Source organism: Pteropus medius, unplaced genomic scaffold, assembly GCF_902729225.1.
Source record: "Pteropus medius unplaced genomic scaffold, Ma_sr-lr_union100, whole genome shotgun sequence".
NCBI lineage: Eukaryota > Metazoa > Chordata > Mammalia > Chiroptera > Pteropodidae > Pteropus > Pteropus medius.
This window is the reverse complement of record NW_024352786.1, coordinates 4536785-4559775: the sequence shown is the minus strand read 5'-3', so window position 1 is coordinate 4559775 and position 22991 is coordinate 4536785. Positions and strand designations below refer to the sequence as shown.

General features: G+C 37.1%; 1 protein-coding gene across 1 annotated transcript in view; it reads right to left on the bottom strand.

The window, feature by feature from the left end:
* Positions 1-2562: 2562 nt before the first annotated feature.
* Positions 2563-22991, bottom strand: part of NPNT (nephronectin) — a 79081-nt gene continuing 58652 nt past the window's right edge. Inside the window, 4 exon segments of the mRNA XM_039848853.1 lie at positions 2563-3781; positions 5170-5426; positions 19018-19116; positions 19594-19680. Coding sequence (XP_039704787.1) covers positions 3671-3781; positions 5170-5426; positions 19018-19116; positions 19594-19680 — 554 coding nt within the window. The 3' untranslated portion in view covers positions 2563-3670.

Below are 22991 nucleotides of genomic sequence, written 5' to 3'. Positions count from 1 at the left end.
CTGTTCTACCAGTCTTGATGTGACTTCTTTATATCCTTATAGGACTTCTGTTAGTCTTGAGATTTTTGGTGATGGTAGTTCTATAATTTAGTTGCAATTTTGGTGTGATCATGGGAGGCATGGAATTCAACACACTTCAAAGCTTTCAAGGTACCACATACCACTTTTCAGAATAGCAATTTTGCATTTATTTACATGGCTTTGGTAAATGCCCATCTTCCTCTCTAGATTGAAACCCAACAAAAGGAAATCTGCTTTCTGTTGTGTCCCAGAGCCACACACATAGTAGGTACTCTAAAATCCATCAAAGAAATCAATAAACTGGACATGGAATCTCATACCTATCTGTTTCCTCCAACCCCCACCTCAAATAGGTTTTAAGAGGTTTAATTTCTTAACATACTCAGAAAATCTGAACTTGATCAGATCTCCTACGGATAATTAAGAAGAATCTCTGAGATAAGGGAATATCTCTAAGATAAGGAAACTTTTTTTTTTTTTGCCTTTGGCTTAAAGTATGTATTTAAAACCTCAGTCTCCCAGCTAAGAGTTTCCTGAGTATTGAAAAGAAGGTGTTAAGCATATTCTCTATAATTTTGTAGGAAGACTAATTTTTAATCTTGCATTTCATTTTTTCTTTATAGTTTTCTCTATTAGAAAAGGTTATTAGAATGTGTGTAAAATGTCACAAATTAACAAAATCAACACTAGTAAAAAAAAAAGGCTTTTCATTTATATTTTATATATATTTGTATATTTACTTATGGCTTATCCTGCCTTTTAATAAAAGGATTTGAGGCAAATATTTACAACTGAGGTATAAGAAAACTAAAGCAATTTGCTAAGGTATATGGGTTATATGATTTGGTCCTTTCTCTTTGCATTCTGATTTCATATTTTATAACCTAAAAAGCATAATAATTTGGGCAATCTCATTGTCTTCTATCATTCAATCAGTAAATAGTCTGCCAATTAAAAAACTCAAAACAAGAAGAAACAGACAACTGGTATTATTAAGTGTTTTTATTTACAAAGAATTATTTTTATTTGGCTGTTTGGAAAACCACTAACATTTTTCACTTTAGAAAACATTAAATTATAAACAAGATGTTATACAGTACTTTGGATAACTTCTTCCATCAGTTTAGTGCAATGTGTTATTGGCACCTAAAAGTGAAATTTTCAATTATTTTCCCCTTTCATTTCAATTGTGCAGTTTATATGACCAAAAAGGAAATGAATCATTAAAAGGAGCTCTAAGGCCATATTTTCTGGCCCCAACTCAAAGGCTCACTAATTTATACTCCCCCTTCTGCCCTGCCTCCACCAAGTTAAATAACAAAAGATACACTATTGCACTTGTTCAAAAAAATCATTTTGTAGAACTTGGGATATTCAACTGATAAGCGAAACTGAAGTATACCAATTAGGTGAAGGAAAAGGCCTGGCAGTTGTGTCGCGCATGGCGCTCTTTATCAGTAGCCAAGTCAAGTCGTCACACACACTGCTAAGAGAATGCACCAGATAAAAATCTCTGTAAACGGTGTTCTTTCCTATGGTCTCTTTAAAAATCTGAAATATCCATTGAGCAAATGAAAGGGTTATACCTTTATCACAGAAAAAAAAAACCAAAACTCTACCACATTAGGACACTGAGATACTAAAACATTTGTCCATTTTACTCTTTTTGGAATATGAATATATATAGATATATATATATATATATATATATATATATATATGCATTTTTTTACTTTTTGTTTTAATACTGCTATGTTTGCCATAAAATGGGAGACATTTTTAGTGAGCCCAGCATTTGGTGGACTTTTCCCCTTTTGATTCCTCCTTTCCATTAGGAGCTGAAGAGGGAAATGCCTAAATTAGACCCTTGCCTTGTCCAAATTACTTAGTTCTGGAAATTTTAATTACACAGTAATAGGACAAAAACATCTTTTGGGAGATTCTGTAATCTGTTACTCTATCTTGAGGTAAGAACATCTTTAACCATCTTAAAGAGACAAATTTTTATCTAATTTTTAAAAATCCTCAAAAAAAAAAAAAAAAGAAAAAGTGTCATACTTCTTTATAAGGGATTCCTCTTTAACAACTGTCCCTGCCAGGAAATGTTCCCTCATGCTCCAGTCTAAGCTCGTTTCCTCTTGTTCTATTCTTAGTGCATGTGGAGAACAGCTGGTCACCATCCTCTCTGTACCAACCCTTCATATACTTGAAAACCAGCAATGATTTGCCCCTCAGTCTTCTCTTCTCCAGGCTGAATAATCCCAGTTCCTTTAATTTTTCATCATAGATCTTTTTTTCCAACCCTTTAATCATCTTTGTGATTCCTGGCAAAAACAGCAGAAAATATTTGCATTACTTAATCAGAAATGAGGGAAAGCCTCAGTAGTATTTTTTCATATAAAGTTAAAATATGCAGGGAGAGAATATGTTAGTTGAGGGTTCTTAGATCTTAGAATTCTAATCTTGTTCTATGGCTCTAGCATGTGAATCCTATTCTAACACTTTCAATGCCTCAAAACATGGGACTTGCTTCCAATCCCATCCTGACATGACAGCACATGAGTTATGAGCTAGACCTGCCTAAATTTATACTGATTTAAAAATCAGCATGAAAATCTATTCCAATGGATTCCCCATGCTTCTCATCCTGCTTTCATAAACAAAATCTTTCCTCTGAAACAACCAGACCTTTTACAAAGCTTCTTACAGATTACTGTGGAGACCATGTTATGGTGAGAGCTGTTGGTTTTAACGTGTAACCAGAAACAGTGAGGGTTTTATATGTTGACTGCAGTTTCTTCTCTACCCGAATGGTTTACTATCCTTTACAGGGATCAAACTCAAGGTCATTAAAAACTTCATTCCTCCACTGCAACCTGACATCTTTTCAAATTTCTCTTACTACAAATATAACGTCATGAAACTGAATAACATTTCACTATGTATTTTTAATTTGAGAGATCACAAGCTGCCTTTTCTCTTGCAACTAGAGTCTGTAAATATTAGGAACACATAACTACTTAATATCAATAGCACATTTACACAAATACAATACTACTAACGAGGAATTACGTGCTCACTCTACGTAATTGTCTTTAAAAGAAAAATACAGAAAAGAATAAATGCATTTTGATATGTTATACACCCTTCTTTTATAAAGTGAATGGCAGTAAAAGAGTTGGGATCAGTCCAGAACTAATAGTGAAGAGGAGAAACCAATTTCACAAGAACATTGTACAACACACCTTAGGAGAAGTCAATACTACTCATGGTACAATACTGAACAGAAAACAGAATGGCCATTTGCATGGATTTCTTTTGGAAAAGTCTCCTATAATTTGCTACAAGGAACACCTTGTAACCAGGATGAAGGATGGCATAGGTCACATAAGTCAAAGGCCTTCCTAAAAGAGACACGGGATTAAAGGTAATACCCAAAGATGGCTTGTATGTGTCTACAGATGCCCCTTCTATTTCAAGGAGAGTGTCACTGTTCATTGGGATTGCACAAAAGCAGGCCAGCAAGATGTGGGTCGACAAGCAGACTTTCTCCTGACCCATTGACCAGCTCTTCTCCTAGGCCTGATTAAGGGAGAAGACAGGAGGTGAAGATTAGAAAAAGAAGAGGGAGCAACATGGGAGTTCACTGCTAGTTGTGGAGTTGCTCATGTTCTTCAGAGCAGTGACCTTTTTTCAAGCTCACATCATCCAATCCAATCTCCCCAGTGTGACCACGCTTTTTTTCACCTTTGAAGATGACCTAAGGAGAGAACGCACACACCAGTCAAGCCTCCTCTGCCCTTTCCAGTGCCTGCTCATTTAGCAAAATAAAGGCAAATGTCCCCCAAAACTAAATAGTAAACTCAACAGAAGAGTAGAACAGTGTCCCCTGAGGCTTGCCTTCTGTAAAAACGTAAATCTCCAGTAAACTGTTAATCAGACATTACTCAGAATCAGTTACTCTTTAAAAAGCCATTCTAAACTGTAGTCTACATCATTTTAGAAATACTTATGGACAGTTTTGTCAAAGATTACCGAGGTCAGAAGTAAAAAGAGTGTGATGGAATGAATATAAAGGTACAGAAGTTGAGAGCCAAAAATCTGAAAGATCACAATCATGCAGCCTGTCTGATGTTTTCTGCTGCTTTCACTGGGTTCATAGAGCTTGTTACAAAATGGAATAGAATCAAATGCCATAATCCCATCACAGTGTTTTACTTATGTAAAGACCAAAAACTGCCACTATTCTTGTATTTTATGGAGCATCTTTGCTCCTTTTAAAAACAGAAGAAACCTTTCTATGCTGTGATTTGAAATATCTATTATCTTGTTTTATTTCTCTAAAAATATGTGTTAAACATTTTTAAGAAAAAGATCAGAGTAAAACCAAATTCAGGACTGATAAAAGCTGTATTGAATCCTTTCTTTTTAAAAATAGTTTCTAGAAACTATACCCATAGGCATAGATATAGAATCTCCTAATAGCAAGTTTTATAAGCATCAACATAAAGAAGGCACTTTTTTCCAAGTTCATTATTTTCATGAGATGTTATAGATCATTTTTTTTGCTATCTATGACTTGATTACTTAAGATAAAATTTATATATTTAATCAAAGCTTTCCACATCCTGTCCTGAATAGAATGGTATTTTCCAAACATTGTTCTGGGTTCCCACCCAAGGCTGCTTAACCATAATCTCTAAGTCAAAAGGAAAAAAAATGGATTTTAAAGAAACTTAAAAAAAAAACAAAAAACAAAACACTTTAGGGTAACTCATGGTGGTCAAAGTTTGAAGTATAAAGAATAAAAAGAAAAGCAGTAACAGTTAGCTCACCACCCCTGCCCTCTGAAGTTTCTCTTCATTAACTTCTTTACTTTTTCAATTCCTAATTTTTTTTTCACTAAAAATAGGGGCTCTACCCCAGGATGGAGAGAGTGGTGGTGATCGCAAGTTGTAATAAAGAATGCACGAAGCAAAAAGTGATTACAGAAATAGGCAAAGAATGGCGTTGTCATGCCCAGAAGAAACACAAACCTTTGTCTGAGCCTGGGTTAATGAAGAGACGAAGTCTTCTTCGATTCAGACCCCAGAGTTCTCCTATGAAAGGAAAACCCCCCAGGTCTGCATCCTTTGTGGTTCTACTTACACTCTTGATGTCAGCCCCTCGCAGGGTGATCTGTGTCTGCCTCCAGCCATGGCCACCGTTTCTTCCCCACAAGGCTGCTCCATGGGCACCATGTTTTCTCAGAAACACCTGGAGCGTGCTGGAGTGCAGCCCAGTCACCTTGTGCCTAAACGACAGGCACAGGTTCCCTGAATGCATGAGGTGGCCAAGAGGTAGCACCAAGCGAGCAGCTTTTCCCCCTGGGCCCTTGGCTGCCGAAACTGTCAGATATTGTCCACCTGCAAGGGGAAAAGCAGGGCTGTGTATGTGCCGACATCCCTTCCCAGCACAAACAGTATGGACAGGAGTTTTACCTTTTTTTCATTTTGTTTTGTTTTAATAAACTTCCAACTGTGACAGTCATTTGTAAAGAATTCCAGATTTTTGAAAGAGAAAAATATGCTGTAATTCTATGCCTGTCTTAAATTCCATGGTTTTATTGAAAATACTCTACTAATGGGGAGTATACATTATGGCAAAGACACAGTAATTAGTAATCCTGACACTATGAATATTTCCAGTGGAATATGATCAGACACACACAGGCATGCACAAACATACACATGTTCACCACCCCCTGATCCTCACCAAGTTACGAGTACGTTGTCAAGTTGGCTGGTTTGCTGGTTGACTCTAAGTTGCCAGGGAGAATGTTCTATGTGTATAATTAACCTCCAGGCACTAGAGCAGACAGTGGTTTAAAGGGCATTAGATCTGTTTATTCTCTCTTCTATTATTATATTTTGTAATCTTTAAAGAGAGAACAGTTCTCTATTTTTTTAAATCTTTAGAGAGAGAACAGTCCTTTTTAAAACAGTCCTTTAAAAAAGTCAGCTTGCTGTTTATCCCACTGGACTGCACCTCGTGCCAGGAAGATGGAGGTGTATTCTGGAAACCCTCCACACCTTCCTGGAGCATCAATTTTATTTGGAGAGAAGTTTACAATGTTTTTATATCAAAACAAATCCATAACATAACATACAAATTTCTAATTACATATACATGAAGACAAAATGTTAATAAAAACTGTGACTCTGGACAGGTCACTTTGTCCTCAGATCTTTCGGCCGTGAAGTTTACCCACCCCCTTGCCCCAGTTGTTAAAGGAAATGCAATTAAGTGTGTAGGGGGTGAGGTGGGTGGGAAGTGTGAGCAGCAGTGATTGGGGAAGCTGCTCTTCAAGAGAGGGCGAGTTGCAAGTAGTATTTAGAAACTCGATCCATGTACAAATGACATTTGTCTCGGGCTGTTTTATTGAAGCCAACTGAAAAATACACTGTTTCAACACTGATTTATCCATAGGAAAATGTGACTGGCATACTGAACTCATGTATGTTTTAGTAGGAACCTCACATATTTTTCAGTTAAAAGATAAACTCTTATGTTTATATCAGACATAAGGTTGGGATGTCCTCCTATTCTGTAAGTGACTTCTTCAAAGTGCCCTCTGAGCAGTGATAGGACCAAATGTGATTTCCATACACTTATTCTGTGCCAGAGTGCTCTGTGGAGGCATTGCATGACCACTGTTAACAAGACTGTGACATGAAAGCTTGTCTCGCAGATGCAGAGCTAAGGCTTTGAGAGGTGAAGTCAGCCTAGGCGTCGCCCAGCCAGTGAGTGGCAGAGTAATAATTTAAGTTCAGAACCGCCTGAGCCCCGATTCAGCACTTACTGCACTCAGACTGGAATCACTGGTTGCATGCTTCTCTATTCTAGAAGACTGTGAACTCTTTGGTGTCAGAACCAACCTTTCCCCCAAACCACTCCATTACATTCCCAGCGTATGGTAAGAGTTTAATGCCATTTGTTGAATAAATGATATTCCAAGAATACAGGGGAAAAACTACAGGGAAATAGGTCCTTGAGTCATATAACTTCAGTCACCAACATACAATTTCTTATCTTCATCCCACCTGTCCCTGCTCTCCTCCCCCAAATTAATCCAAATGGTATTTGGGGCCAAAATATTTAGATTTTAAATGTCTCCCCATAAGTCAGCTTTTGAATCATCACAGGTATTTTGATTAAGACTAAAATATAAGGTTATTATAGTTAACCTGCAAGTTTTAAGAAAACGAGCATTATCTTAAGTCCCTATGGAATGTACACTGTTATCACTGCCAAATGCTGCCAATAAACAAGACAACCTAACAAACCAAGGCATCCTAATAAAAGTCAAATAATCCTTTTGTATAGGTATTTAAAAGACTAAAATGTAACACATGATCAGTGAAGCTACAATTTCGCATCATAGAGCTGCCCTATGAACATTTTTTGCAGTGTTATACTTATTTTTCATAAATATATAAGCCATTTTTCTTTGTCGACAAATAGACATTTCTCACAGCTGCACGTATGCCATTAATAACCAATTTTTCACTGAAGAACATTTAAGTTGTTTCCAATTTTCACTTTAAGATAATACCATAAAATAGTAAGACAAACAAAAAAATACTTGCAACACATGAAAAAGGACTAAGTTTCCGTTTTACATAAAAAAACTTACAAATAATAAAAACAAAAATATAAAGGGCATGTTAGGGAAAAAATGACTTTTAAAATGTGAAAAGATAGTCGACTTGTAACAATGAAAGAAATTAAAGTGAAATGACCTTTTACCTATGAGGTTGATAAAGATTTTTAAGAGATTCTAAAAGTATTAGGGATGGTCCTTAAATATTGTTGGTGAGAGTATAAATTGTTATAACTCTTATGAAGGGCAATTTAGTAAAATCTATCAACATTCAAAATGCAAATTCCCTTTGATTCAGCATTCTGCATCTAGAAATTTATTCTATAGATATAGTCAAACATATATAAAATGATATGTGTACAAGGTTATTCACTACAGTATTGTCTGAACTGCCAAAGGCTGGAAACAACTAAAATGTTCCTCAGTAGATGGCTGGTTAAATATAGGTGGAACATCTAAGGAGTAATGGAGCGATAATCATAGTAAGAATTAGGGTGTTCTATATGTACTAATACAAGACAATTTTCAACAACAGTGGCTTATACTATTTTAATGGTAACTCTGGGTTGGGCATTGCTTTAAATGCTTTACATATGTTGAATAGATACTATTGATTATCCCCATTTAAGTGACTTACTCAGGGTTAAATCTACTAAGAGGGGGTGCCAGGTTTCAACCCAGGCATTCTGGCTTCAAAGTCCTTGTTCTTCAAGTTAACTCTTAATATGGTTAAGTGACAAAAGCAAGGTACAGAAGAGGGCAATTTGCTCTTATATGGACCAATAGATCTTTGGTAAGATAACCAAGAAACTGGTTGCGTCTGAGGAGGGCAACTGGAGCCAGGGCTAGGGGACAGCTTTAGAGAGTTGACTTATGTTTCCATTTACAAGTATTTCAAAATAATGCTTTTTAATGCTGCAACAGACATACTTGTAGGTACACGCTGGCATACTTGTTATATAGTTTAGTGAATTCCTTGTAGCTGTCGGTAGCAAACAGAGCACTGAGCCAGTTGCCTTTAACCCTTGATCTCCAGAGATCAGGGTTCCAGGAAAAGGGCCCCAGGTCCCGCCTTGACATCTACAGCAGAAGGGTGTGTCATCAGGGCCATAGCTACATGCCTATACCTGTTGGCAACACAATTTTCCATTCCTTAGAGGAATGTATTAATTTCACTATCTCACGATTAATTTCAAGATTGAATGTGATAAACAAAACCTATTGAGCACAAGGAGGGGCAGCTAGCAAATGCACTTATTTTACAGCTGTTTCTCAAAGTTGTAAGTTCCTTTCATTGAGGATTTTCTTGGAGATATTAGCATATAAGAATATTTGCATATCTGGATCTTGGATAAGAAATGCACAACATTAAAATCAGTCATAACTGTGGAAATCCAAACACATGTTCCTTCACAAATGAGATAATATAGAGAGAAACGAACAATCAGCTTGATAATTAAAGAATGCACAGAAATAATTCATTAAATTGCTTGTATTCTTTTCTGGTCTTAGCATGTGATACACACACATAACACACACGCAAACCTCACCTTAACTTCCTAGAAGAAAAATAGGCAATTTTCATAAGCTTTATTAGTATTACTCCATCAGTACATGGTTAGTATTCCCCAACATATTCCAAAATGCCCATCTGCAATTCTATCCTGACATATGCCATGCACTCCTACCCTCCTTCTAACTCTGCCCTCCTTTGGTTTTTCCATTTTTTTTCTTTTTTGAAGAAATTTTATTTTTCAATTAGAGTTGACATCGAATATTATTTTATATTAGTTTCAAATGTACAAGAGACTGGTAAGAAGACATTTATATAATTTATGAAGTGATGCCCCCCAATTAGTCTAGTACCCACCTGGCACTATACCTAGTTGTCACAATATTACTATATTCCCTATGTTTTCTTTCACACATTCATGACTATTTTGTAATTCCAATTTGTACTTCTTAATCCTGTCATCTTTCTAACCCAGTCCCCCAACAACTCTTCCATCTGGCAATTACCAGTTTGTTCTCTGTATCTATGAGTCTGTTTCTGTTTTGTTTATTTATTTTGTTCTTTAGATTCCACATATAACAGAAATTATGTGGTATTTGTCTTTCTCTGTCTGACTTATTTATTTCATTTAGCGTAATATCCTATAGGTCCATTCATGTTGTTGCAAATGGTAAGATTTTATTTGTTTTTATGGTTGGGTAATATTCCATTGTATATATGGACCACAACTTTTTTATTGAATTGTCTATTGATGGGCACTTACGTTGCTTCCATATCTTGGCTATTGGAAATGGTGCTGCAGTGAACACCAGGGTGCATATATCTTTTCAAATTAGGGTTTTTGATTTCTTTGGATAAATACCCAGAAGTGGAATGCTGGGCCAAATGGTAGTTCTATTTTTAATTTTTTGAGGAACCTCCAAACTGTTTTCCATAGTGGATCTACCAATTTTTAAGCCCATCAGCAGTGCATGAGGGTTCCCTTTTCTCCACATCTTTGCCAGCACTTGTTGTTTGTTGATTTATTGATGAAAGCCATTCTGATGGGTGTGGAGTGATAACTTATTGGAGTTTTAATTTGCATTTCTCTGGTGATTAGTGACGTTGAACATCTTTTCATATTTCTGTTGTATTTCTAATAAAATGCCTATTAGGCATTTTTTAACTAGATTGTTTTTTGCAGGGTTGAGTTCTGTGAGTTCTTTATAAATTTTGAATATTAACCCCTTATCAGATATATCATTGGCAAATATCTTCTCCCCTTCAAGAGGTTCTTTTTGTTTTGTTGATGGTTTCCTTTGCTGTGCAAAAACTTAGTTTGATGTAGTCCCATTTGTTTTTCTTTTGTTTCCCTTGCCTGAGAATATATAGCAGAAAAAATATTATTAAGAGCAATGTCAGAGAGTTTACTGTGTTTTCTTCTAGGAGTTTCATGGTTTCAGGTCTTATATTTAAATCTTTAATCCATTTTGTGTTTATTCTTGTATATGGTATAAGAAAGCGGTCCAATTTCATTTTTTGCATGTATCTGTCTATTTTTCCCAAAATTATTTAAGAGGCCATCTTTACCCCCACTATATATTCTGGCCCCCTTTATCATAGATTAAATGGTCATGTAGGCATCGATTTATGTCTGGGCTCTCTTTTTTGTTCCATTGACCTATGTGTCTGCCAGTATCATGCTGTTTGATTACTACAGCCTTATAGTGTCATTTGATATCAGATAGGATGATATTCCAACTTTGTTCTTCTTTCTCCAGATTGCCGTGTCTGCTGGGGGTCTTTTATGGTTCCATATAAATTTTAAGATTATTCAAGTTCTGTGAAAAATGCCATTAGTATTGTGATAGAAACTGCAATGAATATATAGATTGCTTTGGGTAGTATGGGCATTTTAATGATGTTAAATCTTCCTATCCATGAACACTGTATATGCTTCCATTTATACGTATCTTCAATTTCTATTCTTCAATGACTTAAAATTTTTTGAATACAGGTCTTTTACCTCCTTGGTTCAATTTATTCCTAGGTATTTTCTTCTTTTTGATGCAATTATAAATGGAATTGTTTTCTTAATTTCTCTGACAGTTTATTATTAGTGTATAAAAATGCAATCGATTTCTGAATATTAATTTTATATCCTGTTACTTTACTGAATTCATTCATCAGTTCTAACAGTTTTTTGATGGAATCTTTAGGGTTCTCTCTATATAGTATCATGTCATTTTCAAATAATGAGTTTTATTTCTTCCTTTCCAATTTGGATGTTTTTTATTTCTTTTGTCTGATTGCTATTAGGACCTCCGATACTATGTTGAATAAAAGTGGTGAAAGGTGACATTTTGTCTTGTTCCTGCTCTTAAGAAAAATGCTTGTAGCTTTTCCCCGTTGAGTATGATGTTAGCTGTGTGTTTGCAATATTGCCTTTATTATATTAAGGTATGTTCCCTTTATTCCCACTTTGCTGAGAGTTATCACAAATAGATGCTAGATTTTGCAAAATGCTTTTCCTGCACCTATTGATATGATCATATAATTGTTATCTTTCAATTTATTAATGTGGTATATCACATTAACTGATTTGTAAATATTAAACTAACCTTGCATCCCAGGAACAAATCCAACTTGATGACAGTGTATCATCTTTTTCATGTATTGCTGAGTTTTGTTTGCTAATATTTTGTTGAGGATTTTTACAACTATGTTCATCAGGGATATCAGCCTATAATTTTTTTTTGTAACATCTTTTTTGTAATGTTCCATAATCAAGGTAATGGTGGCCTCATAAAATGAGCTTGGGAGGCTTCCCTTCTCTTGAATTTTTTGAAATAGCTTGAGAAGAATAAATGTTTTTCTTGACTGGTAAAATTTACCTGTGAAGCCATCCAGTCCAGGACTTTTGTTTGTTGGGAATTTTTTGATTATTGATTCAACTTTGTTAGTAGTAATCAGGTGGTTCAGATTTTCTGTTTCTTCTTAACTCAGTCTTGAAGACTGCATGTTTCTAGGAATTTATCCCTTTCTTCTAGATTGTCCATTTGCTGTCATATAATTGCTGATAGTATTTTCTTATAATCCTTTGTATTTCTGTAGTCAGCTGTCACTTCTCTTTCATTTCTGATTTTAGTTATTTGAGTCTTCTCTTTTTTGATGAGTCCAGTTAAAGGTTTATCAATTTTGTTTATCTTTTCAAACCAGCTCTTGGTTTCATTGATTTTTTATATTATTTTTTAGACTCTTTTTCATTTATTTCCACTTTGATCTTTATTATTTCCTTCCTTCTACTCACTTTGGGCTTTATTTGCTGTTTTCTAGTTCTTTTACATGTATGATTAGATTGTTTAAGATTTTTATTGTTGCTTGAAGTCCTTCTTAGACTGCTTTTGCTGTGTCCCACAGATTTGGGGTCTGTGTGTTTTCATTTTTATTTGTTTCAAAGCATTTTTTATTTTCTTGATCTCATTGTTAACCCATTCATTGTTTAGTTGCCTGTTATTTTTCAGTTTTCTTCTTGTAATTGACTTCTAATTTCATACCATTGTGATCAGAGAAGACGCTCAATATGATTTCAGTGTTCTTAAATTTATTGAGACTTGTTTTGTGGCCTAATGTCGTCTTCTTGGAAGATGTCCCATGTGCACTTGAGAAGACTCTATACACTTGCTTTGGGGTGAAACACTATAAAAATATCAATTAAATTCTGGTCTGGTGTTTCATTTAAGGCCAATTTTTCTTGGTGATTTTCTGTCCGGAAGATCTGTATATTGGTGTCAAGGAGTGTTACAGTCCCCTACTGTGACTGTATTCTTATTGATCTCTCCCTTTATGTCTGTCAATAACTGCTTTAAATATGTAGTGCTGCTATGCTGGCTACATAAATGTTTACTAGAGTTAGACCCTCTTATTGGATTGTTCCCTTTATCATTATGTAATGCCCTTCTTTGTCTCCTATTATCACTTCTGTTTTAAAGTCAATTTTGTCTGACATAAATATTGCTACCCCAGTTTTTTCATTTCCATTTGCATAAAATCTCTTTTTCCATCCCTTTACTTTCAGCCTATGGACGTCTTTCAATCTGAAGTTGGTCTCTTGTAGACAGCATATGTATGGGTCTTGTTTCTTATCCATTCAACTACCCTAAGTCTTTTGATTGGAGCATTTAATCCATTTACATTTAAAGTGATTATTAATAGGTACATAGCTATTGCCATTTTGTTATTCATACTTATGTTCTCTGCCTCCCCATCCCCCATAAAGTCCCTTTAACATTTCTTGAAATACTGGCTTGGTGGTGGTGAATTCCTTTAGCTTTTTTATGTCTGGGACACTCTTTATCTCACCTCCTATTCTAATTGCTAGCCTTGCTGTGTAGAATAGTCTTGGTTGTAGGTCCTTGCTTTTCATCTCTTTGAATATTTCATGCCAATACCTTCTGGCCTGCAAAGTTTTTGTTGAGAAATCGGCTGACAGTCTTATGGAAGTATCCTTGTAAGTAACTAGCTGCCTTTCTCTTGCTGATTTTAGGATTCTGTCTTTAACCTTTGCCATTTTAATTATGATGTGTTTTGGTGTGAGCCTGTTGCGGTTCATCTTGTTTGGCACTCTCTGCACATAATGGATTTGTATGTCTATTTCTTTTGCCAGGTTAGAAAAGTTTTCAGTCATTTCTTCAAATAGGTTCTCAATCCATTGCTCTCTTCTCCTTCTGGTACCTCTATGATGTGAATGTTATTTTATTTGATGTCCCAGAGGTCCCTCCAACTATCTTCATTTTTTTTTCTTTTTGCTGTCCTGATTGGGTGTTTTCTGCTACTTTGTCATCCAAATTGCTGATTCAGTCTTCTGCTTCCTCTAAACTACTGTTGATTCCTTCTAATGTATTCATTTCAGTTACTGTATTCATTTCTGACTGGTTCTTTATGCTTTCTATGTCTTTTTTATGCTTACTATCTCCTTGTTTACATTTTCACTTAGATCATCTACCCTTCCTCTAAGTTCATTGAGCATCCTTATAGCCAGTGTTTCAAATTCAGTATCTGGTAGGTTGCTTGTCTCCATTTCTTTTAGTTCTTTTTCTGGAGTTTTCTCCTGTTCTTTCATTTGGGAAATTTTTGCTCATTTTGGCTGCCTCTCTGTTTGTTTGCATGTATTAGGTAGATCTGTTATGTCTCCCAGTCTTGGCCTGGTGGCCTTATGTGGTAAGTGCCCTGTGTGGCCCAGTGGCACAGTCTCCCTGGTCACCTGTACCTGGTGTTCCAGGAGTGTTTCTTGTGTGGGTCGTGAGTGCCCTCCTATTGTAGTTGAGCCTTGATTGCTGTGAGATTGATTAAGGCTGACTGGCTGTGAGGATTGGCCACACCCATAGTTTATGATCTGCTATGTGTGGGCTGACCTCACGGAGAGGGATTCATCCCAGTGGATTTATGTGCCTATTGAGACCACCCTTTCAGTGTGCCGCTTGTGGGACTAATCAGGTGGTGCTCTGTTGAGGTCTGATGCCAGCCTCTGGGCGAGTTGGTTCTGGGGCTCCTTGGGAAGGGCTCCCATGCAGGCCAAGGTCAGCCACTGCCTGTGACTGGCCTGGAGCTACCTAGTAGGAACTGCAAAGCTATCTGCAGTTGTTCGCTGTCTGTGCTGGACCTGGAGGGAAAGGCCACACAAAGAACCAAGGCTGAGTGCCCCAAGTACTGGGCCTGGAGCAGCTCAGAAAAAAGCCCAGGGCACCACAAGGCCTGAGGCTACCTGCCCGTTAGGCTCGGCAGCTGACAGAGCCTTGAGGAGTATACGGAGTTGGATGAGGCGTGGTCCCAGGGAGTCCCCAGGGTGGGGTGTGAGTCATGTTCCCCAGGTTAGTGCAGAGTCACATTTGGTGCCAGTGCCTTGCCTGTGGCCACTTAAAAGTCTCATATCACATTGAGGCCAGCTGCTGCTTGCCTCTGGCCCACAGACCCCCAAGATTTGTCCAAGGAATACTGCAGCTCAGGCAGGGGGTGGTTGCCTGCCACCAAGAGTTTCTCTGGAAGCATGTGAGCCGAGGCCTGCTGACTGCTGCTGAAGGAGCCTTCTGCCAAGGACACAGGGTCTGGTTTCTCAGCCATGAAAATGCCTCAGGCAATGCACAAGTTGTGTGGGGCAGGGTCTCACAGAGTCGCCAGGGTGGAGTAAGCAGAGTTCACCAGGTCAATGCAGATTCAGATTTGGCTGTGTGGGGAGAGAGCTCAACATTGACAAGATGGTGCCCACCTAGGCTGCATGAGAAGAGGGCTCAACACAGGGATAGTGGAAGCTGTCCCTCCAGCCCTCACCATGAAGCCACACAATTCAGTCTTTTTCTGTATGTCTCTGGCACCTCCCAAACTGCTGTCCCTAGACTGGAGCCCAGGTGAGTGTCTGTGAATGAGTGAGTCTGTGTGCAGGCCTTTTAAGAGAATGTCTGGGTTTTCAGCTGCCTTTTGTCTCATCTGGATGGTCAAAGTCCCTGCTGATTTTCACAGTCAGATTTTATGGAGACTCCTCTTCCTGGTACTGGAATCCTAGTCTGGGGCCCCTCACTCCTCTGGGGAGACCTCCACAGCTGAGATATCTCTCCCTATGCTCAGTCACCCCATACACGTGCAGGGCCAGCCCATTTGGCATCAACCCCTTCTATCAGTCTCAATATGGCCTCTTCTTTATATCTTTAGTTATAGGAATTCTGTTCAGCTAGTCTTCAGATGGTTCTCCAGGCTGACTGTTCTATAATTAACTGTGACTTTTATGTGGTCATGGGTGGAAGCAAGCCCAGCATTTACCTACTCCACAATCTTGACTGGAACTTTCTTCCCATTTTCCAGGCTGGAACCCTGCTGCTCACTCATCTCCTTGGGATTACCTGGGCATTCCACTCTGAGGCAGAGGCTCTCAGAGCTGGTATAAGAGGTTTAGTAATCCAACCCTCACCCAGTGCTCAAAACATCAACTTGCCATATGTCACCTGGTCAAACACCTCTACAGACAGAGAAGTCCTTACTTCAAAGTCAGCCTAAGCTCTTTTTGGACAGCTCTGACTATTGGAAAGTTCTTTCAGAGAGTAAACTAAAATCAATCTCTCTGTAGTTTTCACCCACTGATCTGACTCCCATCTCCTATGGTCACAGAATAATAGTGACAGATGTTGTCCATCAAGTAGTTGAAAAGCAGCCCTGCTCCATTATTTCTTCCCAAGGCTAAAAACTTTTCTTCCCGTTTTTCTGCAGGCTTTGAGACACCTTTCCATCCAGGTTATTCTGTGCGATCTATATTTATCTCTATTCTTCTCAGACCAGAAAGAACCCACCAAAGTAGAATTTCCATTCTGGAAAAAATACCATAGTTCTAGGGAAATGACCCAATCTTTTAGCAGAAACAACACAGGGGTCACTCACCTATTTCATTACCTGCTAAAACTCTGTAGTCTCTCACACTTACTGGTAAGGCACTTCTTCCCCTCCCACAGCTGCATAGTTGGTTTCTAGACCATGAGTCATACCTTGTATCCATCCCCATTAGATTTCAACCTCTTCAATGTGACCTATTGATCTAATCTTTTGCAGCTGGTTGTGTCTGTCAACACAGTCACTTTCTCCTCTGGCTTTGAGCCATCTACAGTTTTGTTAGTATGTCTTGCATATCCAAATTCAACATCCAGTTCATCCAAGTCATTGATAAAAACCTGGAACAACTCCAAAAGAGCATCCTCCAGAGCCAGTCATCAGGACCTATCCTGTCACCTCAGCAGCCACCACTTCCTTTCCATCTGTTCTGCACTATGGCAATTTAAATGATCACTTCCAACATTTTTTTTTTTTTTTTTTTGCCTGTCATTCTAACTTACCATCCTCTTCTCATTTTTCTATCAGAGAGCAAGTAGAATTTGGGTCAAAACAAATTTAAACATGTACATATGTGATGAATAATAAATGTTAAAAAGTACTAACTTGGTTCTAAAACAGTCTATGTAAGACTTAATTTTTAGAATTTGAATATCTACATAGATATGTAATGGATTCTTCTAAGTTTAGCATGAATTACTCTCTCCAATGTACCTTGCTTGAAAGTTATTCATTGTAACCATGAACATTATTCACCATTCTATCACGCATTGCTGCTAAAGAGCCTTCCTTCTGTAGCAAAATACTCCAAGTCATTGGTCATTCAAATCCCCAGGCCTGAGATTGACTAATCAGATTATGCATACTACCTCAGCAGACTGAGGCCAGACTTTGATAGAGTGAAAACCCCAGAATAATGCTACAGATGTTCTGGACACTGAATTGCCAAGGAGGCTGTACAGGCAGTAAAGAGGGGTCTAGAGGTAAAGTCCATTCTTTAGCTCTATGGCCTTAGGAAATTTATGTAACCTCCAGGCTTCAGTATATCCTTTGTAAATTAAAAATATTACCTGCTTCACAGGGTGGATAGGAGGACAGTAAATAAATTTAATAAGATGATAAATGAGTCAGGACTATAGTAGTATTAAAAAATGTTGGTTTCTCTTTAATGCACAGATATGTGTGACATTAATAATGTTGTCCTGCTCAGAGTTAATCTGCAATGAATAAGAGTTAATACAAATGTGAGAATGAGAGGGACTGCATCATGTACATGCACATATGTGTGTCATTAAAAATAATTGTATTGCTAAAAGAAATCTAAAAGACCTATTTGAATTTATTGAATATTAATATTTTTAAAAGCCTGCCTCAAATTTTCATTTTTAAACATCTCTAATATTTCAATCTCAGGGGACCTAATAAATATATTTTGGACTAATATTTTAATACCTTGCTACTCAAAATGTGTATCAAGGATTAGGACCATAGGTATCCCCAAGGAGCTTGTTAGAAATGCATCAAAATCTACACTTTAACAAGGCCCTCAGCTAATTTGTACAAATGCTGAAGTTTGAGAATAACTGGTTTAAGAGAGCATATCCTCTCTCAAGTTAGCTTTTGTGTTTTGTGCCCTTCTATATAATACCTAGGAAAGTATTTATGAACTAGGCTTTTAAAGCTAACATACCTTTTCTTCATGACTTGTGTCTTATATTCTTAAATCTAAAGTAAGGAGTATAAAAAGGAAAAAAAGAAACCAAACTCCTCATCCTTCCATCAAGCTGACCTCATCCATAAAAGATTTAATTACTGAGGGGAGGGAAAAACCAACAATATGTAGCTTTGCTTCCTTAAATAAGATGACAAAACATCTTGTAAATTCTAAAACTTTATATTAATAGAAAGTGCGCAATTTGAAAGTCTGCTAATTTTCTCCAGAACTATGTCTAAATCCACCTTGCTAATAACATTCTCTAGTGAAATAAGTGGTGGTAATTTGTAACTAACTTCTCCAGCATCCAAGTTAGATTGAAATTTTTTACAGGAAAGTTTTCACAACTTCACAGAAATTTCACTGTCTCCTTCAACTATGTCTCAAATCATTTTTTAAAAAAGGGGAGGGGGTACATAATTGAGAAAAACGGAGACTACAACCATGGCTGATGTCCTTCTTATATGCTTGGGAATGAGGCTCTACAAGTAAGTTGAAAATTATGTGTTGAGTCTATATGTTTTATTTACCAAGCTTTTTGGGAGATATTTGATGGCCTTTTAATTAACTACTCATTTTCTCATAATATAATTTTAGTTGACAGATAACAAATGAAGTTCACTTAAAAAATAGAATATGAATGCTAGACAAGATCTTTCTTTACTCTCTGTTATGTAAAAACAGAGATGTATTATAAAGTATACTTGATTAGCAGAACTACAATCTTCCAATAGGATCACACTAAAATGTGTCCTAGACTTAGATAACTGGTTTTACCTGCTGGATCCCTCACTGGTTCCCAGTGCAAGTCATTGTCTTTTTCCCTAATCCATCCACAAAGCCCATGGTCAAAATTACAGCTGTGTATCAGAACACCTGCAAGGAAATGACCAGAAAGATGTGTAAACCACAAACCAACAACTAACAACAGAAATGCACTTGTTAACAAAGTTATCTGTGCAACAAGTCTTCTCTCCTATCCACACTTAACTAACTCACCAGAGCTCTCCAGGAGATCAAAAGAAAATTACATGAATCCTTTCTCAACACAATTGTGTGCTCAGCTTTAAAAAGAGAACACACAAATGCTGCCCAATTATGACCTTGTTACATCACTTGTAAAATATGATTTCCTTCTCATAGTTTAAATGCTGCTTTAATATATTTTTTAAAGAAGATAATGACTCTATTTTTGCTCAATTGATTTAACTACAGAGAAAACCAAGTTGTAAAAAAAAAAAACCTATAATTTTTCCAGATGTAACTAAATAATCTACAATTTAAGTTTTTTCACAAAATGAAGGGAAACCATAAAATGTCATTATAATGGTACTAAGAATATAAGTATCTCACCTGGATCATCCTTTGCTTCATCGTCTGCACTGACTCCTCTTTCAATTTCGAATATTTCAAACAAGTCATTTGAAGGCTGCCGTGGAACTATAAGAGAAAGACGTTTTGTTTTGTTTTGATGAGGTGCTGAGAGAGGTCATGCTGCTTTAACAAGGGGTAAGGAGCAAGACCTGGACACTCACTCATTTGGAAGAATCCAAAATATGAAGATTCATAAAGTTTGTTCTGCAGTGATTTATACTGAAACAGTTAGCTGGGTACAAATAATAAATGGTTTTCAAAAGTTTCTAAAGTTCAACATAAAAAATACATAGAAAGCGCTTCACTTGGAAAACACATTTTAAAAGAGCTACCAATTTCTAGTAAAATATGCATCTCTATGAAATTCAAAAATTTATCTCTATAAAAGATACATTATAAACGCTAAATTAAGGACATTTTACCTAAAAATGCCTGCAACTGCAGTGAACAAACCGGTTTGGTTTTCTAACCACAGCACCGACTGCAGTGAACTCTGCACACTGGTGCACTCTAACTTGGATTTCTTACTCTGGCCTTTCTTGCTTACGCAGGTGCCCTGGCTCCTTTAAGATCAAATCCAAATGCCTTGGTGCAACATTAACAATTCCCACCCCAAAGTACACAATACTGCCCAAACATGTCATTCACTTTCTGACACCCGTCCCCAGCCTGGGATGCTCTCTTCCTGGTAACTAACCCACCAAATGCCCCCTCTGTGTTCCTCGCCTAGTGTAAATATCACTGCCTGGGTGAACGATTTCATGCCCCAGGCAAATTAAATTCTTCCCCCTGTAGTCCCTGAAGGCTAGTTTCCACACCTCTATTCCACTCTTTCATAAAGAACTGCAGCTATTTACACACATGTGTGTATCTGTCTCTCTGCTTAGCCTCTGAGGTCCCGGAGGGCATCAATCATGTCTTATTCATGTGGCATTTCCAGGGCGTGACCTGGTGACAGTCACTCAGTATTCACTGAATGAATGTGAAGATCTTGTTAAGAAACCCTTGCACTTTGTCAAGCCTTTTCCTCCATGAAACAAGTGAGACAGCGCTTAATCCACATTTTAAAAAATGGATTCATTTAAATCACTAATTATTAATTCATTTAATGTGTATTTGATTGCCACCCATATGCCAAGCACTGTGGAAGCCAGAGGAGACAGGGTGAAAGGGGTAAACAAGACCAACAAGGGCCTGCCTGGCCCTCATGGACTCTGCACCTTAATGAGACAGACATTAAACATGAAGACCAATGAACGTGATGATTCTGAATGCTGATAAGGGCCAGGAATGAAAACACCAGATGATAACATTGAAGGTGACTAGCGTGGGAATGGTGCTGGTGTAGAGTTCTTGGCCAAAGCCCAGGATACTCCCTCTTCTTTGACAGAATTTAATTAGCTCTATTTTCATAAGGCAGGGAGTAAAAGGTGTAGAACACCAAGGAGCAGACATTAGTCAAAGGGTTCTTTTTCAATGATGCTTGTTATTTTTAGCAATTTTTTAAAATTAACAATCCTATAATTGCATTTTTTTTTAGCTTATGGCTTTGAAGTTATTACCTTTTCCTTTTACACCAAAAATGACTGACAGTGGTGACATCCAATTACAGCTTTCCTTTCCTTGTTTGGAGCTCTGAGACGATGACTGCCTCTTATCTACTAGTGATAATATAAAGCTATAGGCAAGGATGCTTCATTTCTTGTGACAAAGTTAGAAAAATTTTATAGAACTATTTTTTGTTCCCTTATCTTGTAACTTATAAAAATTACCTCGGGATTGGAATGGCTCAAATCTTATGGTACCATGTTCTAGGGGCATTATGATAATTTGTCAGCTTTTTCTTTCCAGATCAAAGATTGTCAGATGGCAAAGAGTCTTGGTGTAGGTGGGGAGAATCATCCCAATGTTTCCTGGTACAAGGGGGCCTGTTTTACAAAGGGAGATCAAGGAGATCCTCTCTGAGGAAGCACCATTGAGACAGAGAGGGGAAGGACACAGACCCTTCCAAGTGGAGTGTCAGGTGAGAGAAGAGGTGCTTTTCAGGCCTCTTATATAAAGAGAGTGCTCGGAACAGTTAGAGAAAGGCATTCAGAGAGACCGGAGGATGCGGAGAAATAGCAAAAGCAGCCTGGGATGAGGAAAAAGAGAAAGAAAGAGAGAAGAATACACACTTGGAAAATAGCAACCCAAAGAATCAGTCATTTAACACCTTGCAAAGTGTCAGATGATTCATTAGTATTTTAGATACTGGGTTTCCAAGAACTATTTAATTAAGCAGATGATTATAAATATATATATGCCTTCATTGCAATTCATTGGGAAACACTCCAAGAAATGAAGAGACCTGAAATGCTCAGCAGCCATTCTTACAATTGGGTGTGCTCTACGCTGTTACTCCGCCATCTTAGTTAACTCTCCTTCCTTCCACATACCAGTACAGATCACTAACAGCGACCCACTGAAAGAACAAAAGAAGGTGTACTACCTACTCCCTGGTATATTTATTTATGGGAAGATATTAAGCAAAATAAGTAGTGGAAGAAATCTTTTCAGCAGTATGATCTCAACTACGCACAAGAGAAACGAACAAAAAAAATCAGACTAGAATAAAGAATGGTAAGAAATATACCAATATGCCAATAGTGGTAGTCTGAATATTGGAAATGAAAGTGATGTTTTCTTGGTTTGTTTTGTCTTTTGTAATTCTATATTTTTAAGATTGTTGATAGAAATAATTTCTATTATAGAAAAACTTACCTAAAGCATTGAAAGAAAAGAGTTCTCTCAGAATCCATATACAGACCTTGCCCCATAGCAACTATGTCTGTTATTTGTGTTTTGAATGCACGAAGAGAATTCTGAAAACAGGTTTGATACCTGCTGTTCAATATTTGGCTATGAAGTTGAAATATATTTGTGTAATTTGAGCATATTCTTTGATCCACAGAGCTATTTTAAACAATACAGAAAATATTAAATAAATAACTAGCTTTGCCTGAAAGTAGTATAACTAGGATAGATGCTGATATATGACTTTTCTAATTATCCTTCCCTTCCCTGAATTATAGTTTGGATAACAGTTGACTTAAATACATGATATATATATTTTTTTGTAAAAACAAATACAAATCAACTATTCTCTGTAGTTGGATCATTCTTAGAATAGCATAATTTTAGAGATGAAAACAAGGGTAAGAGAATTTGAACCACACAATTCCTCTGCCATTTTTCCATCTTTCCTTCCTCTATTCCATCCACGTACTAATGAAATCAAACAAGAAAGTGAGCATCCACTGGGTACCAGGCTAAGAGCTGGTCATGAAGCAATGAGCATCCTCTTGCCTTCATGGGATCTACATTTCAGAGTTGAAGAC